The following is a 10,603-nucleotide window of genomic DNA, read 5'->3' as shown; positions in this document are numbered from 1 at the left end:
GGGCCTTCTCGAAGGCGTGGAGATTTTGAAGATGGTGGAATTCTCAGAGGCTTCCCTTCTCTCCCCCTATCCCCTTTTCCAGATTCCTCTGCTTTTCACCCTAACTAGCTGGTCCCTCGGTGCCCGGGGGGGGGGGGGGGGGCATTTCCAGTCTCAGCAGTGCCAGACGCACGTGGCTGCGCAGCCGGCCAGAGACACTCGAAAACTCGGAGCCTGGCGGTCCTGGGGACTTTCCAGGGCCCCTAGACGGCAGGGTAGGTAACCGAATGACTGAACGCGGGAAATGCTTGTTCGGAGGCTACAGGAAACGGCGGGCGGCGGAGTCGGCGGGGGTAGCACAGCGGGAGCGGGTGGGAGGAGCGGCCGCGAGGAGCGGCCGCGGAAGGGGAGGGCCCGGCGCACTGCGACAGCACAGCGCCCCACTCCCGGTCCCGGGGGCTGGGGGGCGGGATGTGGCTCCGCGCTCCCCGCCGGCGCGGGGGACCGCCGTTAGAGGACGGTCAGAACCCAGAGATCGTTTATGTGGCGAGTTGTGGATGTTACCGACGTCGTTTGCTGCGTGCGTGCGAAGCTCTTGCCCTTCGAAGTCCCGTTGTCAGCATATCGTCGGGTGCCTGCCTACGTCACTCCCTTCGCAGGGTGGAGGCCTTAACCCAGTGGTCCTCGAGATTTCCTGGAACTCTAAACTATACATTGATACAGGTTTTTGCCGACGGTGACGACCTCCCTACGAGAACACGCCCAGCGCCTGGTGCAGCGCCCCAACTTCTACTTCGTGAACGTGAAGTGCCCGGGGTGCTACAAAATCACCACAGTGTTCAGCCACGCTCAGACGGTGGTGGTGTGCGTGGGCTGCACCACCGGCCTGTGCCAGCCGACCGGAGGAAAAGCAAGGCTCACGGAAGGATGCTCCTTCGGACGGAAGCAGCACTAAAAGCACCCTGAATCAACATGAGTGGGAAGCTATACCAATAAGCAGATTTTGGATCCAAAAAACCTCAAAACTGTACATTGTTACAACCTGGGTGGACTCTGACCCCGAGTGCTCCTTTCTTTCCTAACCTAAAGCTCATAACTGGTCCTTCCTGCCTGCTGGCCTTGCGGTACCCGGGCTGTCCCTGGCTGTGGTATAGCGTCCCCTTCCCTTCACAGGCCAGAGTGGCGAAATGCTGACGGTATTCCAGAGGTGCTTCGATGTCTTAATCGTGGTGAAAGACATCCTGGGATGCGGAGTACTGATTTTCATTATTGGATGGCCCTTTTACCAGTACCTTGCGATGCTCCTGAGTACGACAATGGCTTCTCAGCTTCGGATCCGCCGAAATCGAGGTGAGTAGCTTCAGGGGCCCTGGTGCAGAAAGCTTCATTTGCCCAGGGATCTGGGAAGGGGGCTTTCGCTTTCCGTATCTTTCTGGCTCACTCCACTTCTTTAGTGTAAGAGTCTGGGACAGTTCTGAAAACAGTCACTAAATCTAAATATCCCTGGGTGTGGGCCCTGGCACCTGAGTAGGAAGAATGAGATGCGATTGGGAAGGAGTCTGTGGCTAGATTGAATGTGGAAAATCTAGGATATCTGTGCACGCCAGGCTTAGAAGTCCCCAGTGAGTTCTCTGGGCAGCTCCTTCAGGGGTCAGGCTTCTGCCAAATCTCTTTTGTGGATATACTAGATACCCTAGGCCAGCGGATTTCAAAACATAGTGCATCGTCCCTCCTGCAGAGGCCGAGTCACCTGGAACTTGTAAAAAATGCAAACTCTGGCGCCCATCCCATACCCACAGAATCAGAAATTTTGGAGGTGGGGCTCAGTAACTTGTGTTTTAGCAAGACTGCAGATGATTCTGATGCATGCCAAAGTTTGAGAACCACCACTCTGGGGTCATCACCACAAAACATGCACATGACCAGCTGCTTTCTTTTTAGCCACTTTTTAGATGGCTGCTAAATTCTGCAGGGACCTCCACGCTCAGTTTAAGGCTGGGGCCTGTCTGGAATCCCTTATTCCCTTATCCAGACAGCATGCTTGTGGCTGACCTCGGGACAGGAATGACATTGCTTGCAGAAGAGGTGCTGGCCAGGCAATAGGAGGCCAAGGCTCCATCCAGTTTTGTTTTGTGCCATGAAAGATGGGGATGAGGATGGGTGTGGGGGCATCTGTTCTTAATTGTGTCATGTTCAAGTTTTTGCAAACTCGATTTTTTTTTTTTTTACATCTAAGTTAATTAGTATATAGTGCAACAATGATTTCAGGAGTAGATTCCTTAATGCCCCTTACCCATTTAGCCCATCCCCCTCCCACAACCCCTCCAGCAACCCTCAGTTTGTTCTCTATACTTAAGAGTCTCTTATGTTTTGTTCCCTTCCCTGTTTTTATATTATTTTTGTTTCCCTTCCCTTATGTTCATCTGTTTTGTCTCTTAAAGTCCTCATATGAATGAAGTCATATGATTTTTGTCTTTCTCTGATTGACTAATTTTACTTAGCATAATACCCTCCAGTTCTATCCATGTAGTTACAAATGGCAAGATTTCATTCTTTTTGATTGCCAAGTAATACTCCATTGTATATGTATACCACATCTTCCTTATCCATTCATCTATCGATGGACATTTGGGCTCTTTCCATATTTTGGCTATTGTTGATAGTACAAACTCGAACTTTTAAGAGCCATTTCAATGGTTTTATAATAAATAATTTTCAGTGGCTTTGTGTTGATCAGTGTTTCTTCCAGATTATGATGGAGGAAAGACAAAATTTTTCAAAATATGTTTTCAGCTTCTCACTTTTGGGGGCCGTGTGAAATTTTTTTCAGAGCAGTTCCCCAATGCCCCCCTGCTGTAGAATCAATCTCTCCTTTCTTGCCTGGTTCTCTGCCAGTAAAAGTGGAGAGTTTAAAGGAGGGAGTTGTCTGCTGGGAATACTGCCTAGTAGTCTAGTCAGATGAGGGCAAAGAACTGCTTCTTGGTTTGTGTGCCCAGGGCTTTCTGCTAGCTTTTGTAGAACAGTTCAGTTGCCACTCTGGGGTTCTTAGAAACTAGGTTGGAATGAGTTGAAGGACTTAAATGGAGATGCACATGAAGTATGTCTAGTAGACTTCTTTGACAAGTGGAACTGATGAAGCTCCTGGATAGTAAAACCTGGATAGTTTTTTGTTGAGGTGGGGAGCAAAGAAATAGCTGGCAATGGAGAAGGAGCTTGACATTTGCTGTAGAAAAGGACAGAATGTTGGGTCAGGGTAGGGATGACACGATGGGAGGGAGAGTCTAACAATCTGGAGGCAGAAGGGGATAATTGAGGCCTTCAAGCCCTTGTGAAAGCAAGAGGGATATTGCCCAAAGCCATGGTGGAGGGACCACGTCCTGTGAGGTGGAGGAACATACATAACAGGAAGCCAGAAGGGTGAGGATTCAGGAGGCTTTGTGGAGAGTCATTCTGCCTAAAGAGAAAGGATACTCTTACATATACCTGTTTGATATCTGATTACTTATTCTATGACTATTAACATTTCTCTAATAAAACTAAATACATATATACTCCTTCATAATAACCCAAAATATATGTATTTATAAATGTAATTTGCTTAAATTTTAAAATGATTATTTTTAATGAAACTTCTAAAATGTAATTAAGTCACAAATTTAATATTTTAGATTCTCTTAAATGCTAAAAACTTTAAAAAGGAGCCAAAAGGTTTTCAAAATACATTGGCTAACATTTGAGAGTTTAAGTGCTAGATATGTTCTGTTTCAGATGTGTGATCTTATTCAATATTCAAAACAGCCCATAAGATGGGTGCTTAGGTCATTCCCTTGGAACTTAGACACAGAGAAACTAAGCCACTTGGCCATGGTCACACAGTCTGTGAGTGGCAGAGTTAGAATTGGAATCTAGGCTTTTATGTTGTCTTGCTCTTCTATTACAGTGAGTGCAAAATAGATTATAACAGTTTCATTAAAACTAGTTAGAGAAATGCTAGTATCAAGACTTTAGTTTCTTCATTATCTCTGTACTTATTTTAATACCTGAGTGGAGCACAAGTTTTATATATATAATATATGTAAAATATATATGTTATATATATTATATATGTTATATATAATATAAGTTTTATATATTATATATAATATATATTATATATATGTAACTCTAGGAATGTATCATTATATATACATTATTATATATATAATGATATTTATGATATATTCCCAGAGTTGCAATAATATTACCAGGAAATAAGTTTATGCTTTCTTTGGATTTCAGTAAATTTTTAAGATCCCAAAAGGAAAGTAAAACCCTCTCAGATCAGACATATTTGTAGCTGATGGATTCTGGAAGGAAACTGGACCTTGTTTGATAGGGTAGTTCTGTGAAAACTGAACTCATCATTAAGCTGAGTGCCTTTTTTTTTTTTTAAAGAAGGCTCTATGCCCAGCATGGATCCCAATGCAGGGCTTGAACTCATCAACCTGAGATCAAAACCTGAGCTGAGATTAAGAGCTGTATATGCTCAACTGACTGAGCCACCTAGGTGCTTCTAGGCTAAGTGCCATTTTATAGTCAAGTGTAGCAACCACTCAAGTCTCATTTTACTTAAAATTTTAGTTCCAAGGAGTGCCTGGCTGGCTCAGTTGGTAGAACATGTTACTCTTGATCTTGGAGTGGTGAGTTTGTTGGGTGTAGAGTTTGCTTAAAAATAATTTAGTTTCAAAAATATGTAATGCATGTACATGGAGATTCAGAAGATACAAAAGGGTATGTAGAGAAAGGTAAACCTCTCATTTATTGCCCCTCAGTCATCCAGTCTCTACTCAAGAGATATTATGTCTGTCTATATACGCATATTTTATATGTACATATACAGATGTATTTTAATGTGTGGCAGGATATTTCATACATTGATCTATACTTTTATTTTAAATTTTTAGCTAATTTTAAACTTACAAAATAATTGCAAAAATACTACAGAGTTCCAGTATATCCTTCACTGAACTTCTACTTAAGTAAACATTTTATATAACAGAACATTTTCAAAACTAAGAAATCATTTGGATTGCAACAGTTGTTCCACTGATGCAGTTTTTTCCCTTAAATATTTAAACATTTTTTTAAAGATTTAAAAAAGTGTTTATTTTTGAGAGAGAGCGAGAGAGAGAGGGTGAGTAGGGAAGGGGCAGAGAGAGAGAGGGGGAAAGATGATCCAAAGCTGGCTCCACGCCCACAGCGGTGAGTCCAACTCGGGGCTTAAACCCACGAACCACGAGATCATGGCCTGCACCGAAGTCAGTGGCTCAACTGTCTGAGCCACTCAGGCACCCTAAAGGCTTTTAATTTTTAAGTAATCTCTACACCCAGCGTGGGGCTTGAATTTACATCCCCGAGATTGAGATCGAAAATCGCATGTTCTACTGACTGAGTCAGCCAGGCGCCTCTCCTAATGTAGTTTTTCTGTTTGAGGATCCAATTTAGGATCCCACATCATATTTAGTTGTCTTGTCTCCTTTGTTTCTTCTCATCTTTGACAGTTCCACAGTCTTCCCTTGTCTTTCATGACCTTTACATGGTATTTGGATAAATACCGGTCACTTATTTTGTAAAGTGTCCTCGGCTTGGTTTTGTATGTTTTTTAATGATTAGCTGATTGGGCATTATTGGGAAGGATGCCACAGAGATGATGCAACCATGTTTTCTTCTCATTACAGCATATCAGGGGATATATGATGTCAGTATGTGCTACTCTGATGTTAACCTTGATCACTTGGCTAAAAAATCACTTGCCTAGATTCTGTGCTGTAAACCTACTGTTTTTCCATTTGTGATTGTTAAATATTTGGGGGGAGATACACTGAGACTATATAAATATCATGTTTCTCATTAAACCTTCTAATTAAACTTACTAATTTTAGCATCTATTGGTAAGTCTCGTCAGAGGCAATGATTACTGTGCTGTTTTAGTGATTTCTTATTTCTCTCATTTCATTTACATTTATTAATTGGAATCTTTCTTAACAGTTGTTTCTCTCCAATTTATTCATTTATATTCGTATGCACTGTGGATTGAAACAATTTCTTTGGGAGGGGAGGCAGCATGGGAAAAATTTTTTTGGGGTATAATTCAATACTATCATTTTTGTTGCTCAAGTTGACCCAACTTTGGCTCTTTCTTTTGGGTTGGAAGTTTGTCCAGGTTGGCTTCTATGGTGTGTTGTTTCAATATGTATCCATCCTTTGTTTTAGTACTCCCTTACTTTTTGGCACCACAAGATGCTAAAATGTCCAAATAAATATATGTTTGTACATGCATATTTTATATATGCACATATATTTTAATATGTGGCAACACATTTCATATGTTCATCTGTATATTTTAAACATAATTTTATCTTGGGGATTTTTCCATGTTAGTACATATAGAAATAAACCATTTAAAAATGTTAAACAGGGGCACTTGGATGATTCAGTTGGTTGAGCGTCCAGCTCTTGATTTCAGCTCAGGTTATGATCCCAGCATTGTGGGATTGAGCCCTGCATAGGGCTTTGCACTGAGCTTGGAGCCTGCTTAAGATTCTCTTTCTCTCCCTCTGCCCCTTTCCCCCACTTGTGCATGCTCTCTCTCTAAAATAAAAAAAGAAGAAAAAAATGCTAAATAATAATTCAGTATATAGATGTTGTATTATGACATTAAAATAAGATGACTTCTTTTGCTGGTCTTAGTTGATGGACATTTAGTTAATTTTAGCCTCCTGCTATGATAAGCATCATATATGAGAGAGCATTTGTAGTGTGAATTCCTAGGAATTTTTTTTTTTAATATATTTTGTCATTCCCAGAAATATTTAAAATTTTTCTATTGTGAAATATAGTAAAATCTTGGTTTGCAAGCATAATTCGTTCCAGAAACATGCTTATAATCCAAAGCATTTGTATATCAAAGTGAGTTTCAAGAGCCATTCGCTCAGTTGTGATCATGTGACATTTGGTATCAGGTACTACTCATATTGCAAGACATCGCATGTTTATCAAGTTAAAATTTGTTAGAAATGTTTGCTCGTCTTGTGGAACACTTGCAGAACACGTTACTCGCAATCCAAGGTTTTACTGTATATGAGTAGGAAAGTGTGCAAAACACAAATAAATGTACAGGTCAATGAATTATCATAATGTGACCACCCATGTGTTTATCATCTAAGTTAAAAAAAAAATAGACTATTGTCAACAAGCACCTTAGAAGTCCCTCTTGTGCCTTTCCCAGTCCCTCCCCTCCTTAACAAAAGTTCTTGTATGGTAATCATTTCCTTGTCTTTGTAATTATATATCACCTAAGCATTCATTCCTAAACATTATACTTAAGTTTTTCTTTTTTAATGGATGTTAAAGTAAAAGTAAAAGAATGCATATTGTTTCCTTTCATGACTAACTTTATTCAGGATAAGATTTCTCCATTTTGTTGCCTATAGCTGTTTCATTTATTTTCCTTGTTGTATAATATTCCATTATATAAATATACCACAATTCATTTATCCATTCTAACATTAATGGGTTTGGGGGTTGTTTTCAGTTTGGGGCTATTATAATGAGTGCTACAATAAACATTCTTGTATGTTTCTTATTTGTCAGCTAAGGCTGCCAGAACAAAATACCAGACTGAAGGCTTATCAACGGAAATTCATTTTCTCACAGTTCTGGAGGCTAGAAGCCCAAGATCCAAGGGTTGGTTTCTGGTGAGGCCTCAGCTTGCCGATGGCTGCCTACTCATTGTATCCCACATGGTCTTTCTTCTGAGTGTGCAGAGAGAGAGAGCAAGAGTGAGTGCATGAGCTAGAGCTTTGGTGTCTTTCTTTTCTTATGAGGGTATCAGTCCTATCAGATCTTATGACCTCATGTAACCTTAATTAGGTCCTACTCTAGATAATCACAATGGGGTAGAAGGCCTTACCATATGAATTTTGGGGAGGGACATAGTTCAGTCTGTAACAGTCTCCCAGTGTACGTACAAATGCAAATCTCTTGGGGGTAGAGATACATACCTAGCTAGGGGCTTATACCATTTGGGTATACCTAGGAGTAGAATTGCCGAGTTGTAGTGTGTTTTCTGAAACTTAAAAGGTGATGCCAAAGTATTTTCTGAACTTGTCATTTTTTTAAAGTTTATTTATTTATTTTGAGAGAGACAGAGACAGCGTGAGTAGGGAAGGGGCACAGAGAGAGAATCCCAAGCAGGCTCTGCACTGTCAGGGCAGAGCCGATGTGGGGCTCAAACTCATGACAGTGAGATCATAACCTCAGCTGAAACTGAGAGGGGGAATGCTTAACTGAGCCACCCAGGTGCCCCTCTAAAGTTGTCATTTACACTTTTCCTAACATAGTATATGAGAGTTCATGTTGTTCAGCATCTTTGCCAATACTTAGTATTTTCAATCTTAAATTTAACTATTCCTATGGGAAACTAATGGGGTCTCACAGTTGTTTTATTTCATAGTTTCCTGAATAAAATTGAACACCTCTCACAGTTTTATTCTGTTGTGAAGTGCCTGTTTGTCTCTTCCCCACTTTTTGATTGTCTGTATTTTTCTTACTGATTTGTTGGAGCTCTGTATATATCTTGGATATGAGCCCTTTGTTCATCACATGTGTTGTGAATATTTCCTCTGTTCTATGGTTTGTCTTTTCACCTTTTTAATGGTATCATTTGAAGATATTTTAAAAATTTAATGCCCTTCAATTTATCAATTTTTTTCCCTTGTGGTTGGTGCTTTTGTGTCCCGTTTAATAAATTTTTCCTGTCCTCGAGGTCATAAGGCCCTATTTGTCTTCTAGAAAGTTTATTGTTTTGCCTTTTGCATTTAATCTATACTTTATCTATAATTTATTTTTTAATTGAAAAATTTATTGAGATAATTGTAGATTCACATGCAGTTGCAAGAAGTAACATAGAAAGATTCTTTGTGCACTTTACCAATTTCCCATAATAGAGATATTTTGAAAAATTGTAGTAAAATATCACAACCAGGATATTGATACAGACCTATTCCCTGGTTTTATTTGTATTTGTTTGTGTTTGTGTGTATATGTGTGTGAATTCAGGTCTATACAGTTTTTCTGACCTATAGGTTTGTGTATTCAGCACTACAGTCCAGGTTCTGAACAGTTCTGATACCATAAGGATCCCTCGTGTTGTGCTTTTTACATCACAACCACTTCTCTTCCTCCTCCTCCCCATTGTTTTTTGTGTATAGTTTGAGGTAGGATCACATTTCTTCCTTTTATTTCCTTTTTACTTATTTATTTTTTAAAGTTTTACTTATTTAAGTAATGTCTACATCCCTCAAGGGGCTCAAACTCACAACCCTGAGATCAAGAGTCACATGCTCTTCTGACTGAGCCAGTCAGGCACCCCTTTTAATTTTCTTTTTAAATGATATGTATTCAGTTTCCCTACCACCATTTATGAAAAGACTACCCTTCTCCCACTTCTCTGAAGTGCCTTTTCTGCTATAAATCAAGTCTCCGTATGTTCGTGAGTCTATTTTAGGGTTTCTTGCTTTTTTCATCGGTGTATTTGTCTATTCTCACACCAAAACCACACTGTCTTAATTGTTGCAATTTAAAAAATGTCTAAAAGGAAAAAAATATATATCTAAAAGGGTCTAAATATGCAGTAGAAAAGCTCTACCTTGGGGTGCTGGGTGGCTCAGTTGGTTAAGTGTCCAACTCTTGATTTCGGCTCAGGTCGTGATCTCCTGATTGCTGGGATGGAGCCTGCCTGGGGTGCTGCACTGGCATTGTGGAATCTGCTCGGGAGTCTCTCTCTGCCCCTCTCTTCTCCCACTATGCACTCGCTCTCTCTCTCAAAGTCAATAAATAAACTTTAATAAGTAAAAAAAAAAGCTCTACCTTCTTATTTTTCCTCTACAGGCGAGTCCTGCTCTTCTTAATCCTTTGTATTTCTAAATACTTTTAGAATTAGCTTGTCATTTTCCATAGACAGTGACATTTTCCATATTCCGAGTGATATTGCATGATCATCTATCTCAAATGGCACTCCCAGTTGCCTGGATTTGTCTGGTGCTCTCTATTCTCTTCATAACTAGTTTTCACCTCTCTCTCTCTCTCTCTCTTTTTTTTTTAATGCTTGGCCAATGTCCTTGCCTAATCCTCCTCAGGACAGAAGTCATCAATATGCATTCCTCTTATCCTTTCTTTCCACCGACTGTTTTGTCTGTGTGGTAAAGTCTTAAGATTAATGATACCTCATTCTATAAGAAATATAGTGAAAAAAAGAAATATGATGAATTCACACCTAAATTATTTTTTCTAGTTATATTACAAAAAGTGGCTCAAGAGCAGCAGCTGCAATTTGTTCCCATCAGCGTTCTTAGGATCATTTACCCTCCAGTATTTGGTCTCTATTACTTTTCTAGAAGGAGCCAGGACACAAGGAGAGTGGCTGCTTGTAAAACTTTGACTCTGTTACATCCTGCCATAAAGTAAGGAGTGAAAAAGTCTAGCAGACAATGTCAAGTTTTGACTCCCCCCACTTTTGACTTGAACTGTGTGACACAGACTTGGTAACTAGTTATCTCTGGCAGATCTGAAGCTGTGAGTGGCT

The 10,603-nt window shown here is 40.3% G+C and overlaps 1 protein-coding gene across 2 annotated transcripts; it reads left to right on the top strand.

Moving 5' to 3' along the window:
* Window positions 1–931: 931 nt before the first annotated feature.
* On the top strand, window positions 932–10,267 carry LOC125937924 (KH homology domain-containing protein 1-like). 2 transcript variants are annotated; one of them, XM_049652874.1, is made up of 3 exons: window positions 932–1,329; window positions 7,612–7,704; window positions 9,724–10,267. In XM_049652874.1, exons 1-3 carry the CDS (start codon window positions 1,167–1,169, stop codon window positions 9,864–9,866), a joined length of 399 nt encoding a protein of 132 aa, XP_049508831.1. In that variant the 5' UTR covers window positions 932–1,166; the 3' UTR covers window positions 9,867–10,267. The 2 variants fall into 2 exon arrangements, with proteins under 2 accessions (XP_049508831.1, XP_049508832.1); XM_049652875.1 differs by lacking the exon at window positions 9,724–10,267 and having other exon boundaries at window positions 7,612–8,784.
* Window positions 10,268–10,603: the final 336 nt, after the last annotated feature.

This window comes from Panthera uncia (assembly GCF_023721935.1).
Source record: "Panthera uncia isolate 11264 chromosome B2 unlocalized genomic scaffold, Puncia_PCG_1.0 HiC_scaffold_24, whole genome shotgun sequence".
Lineage (NCBI taxonomy): Eukaryota > Metazoa > Chordata > Mammalia > Carnivora > Felidae > Panthera > Panthera uncia.
This window is presented reverse-complemented; position numbering and strand designations above follow the sequence as displayed.

What these genes read in the sequence shown, in the direction of transcription:
- LOC125937924 (XM_049652874.1), top strand. Translation starts at nt 1,167, where the DNA reads ATGCTGACGGTATTCCAGAGGTGCTTCGATGTCTTAATCGTGGTGAAA. An exon ending in TCGGATCCGCCGAAATCGAG is followed by an intron (nt 1,330 to 7,611) that starts GTGAGTAGCTTC and finishes CTTATTTGTCAG; the next exon opens with CTAAGGCTGCCAGAACAAAA. An exon ending in TAGAAGCCCAAGATCCAAGG is followed by an intron (nt 7,705 to 9,723) that starts GTTGGTTTCTGG and finishes ATTTCGGCTCAG; the next exon opens with GTCGTGATCTCCTGATTGCT.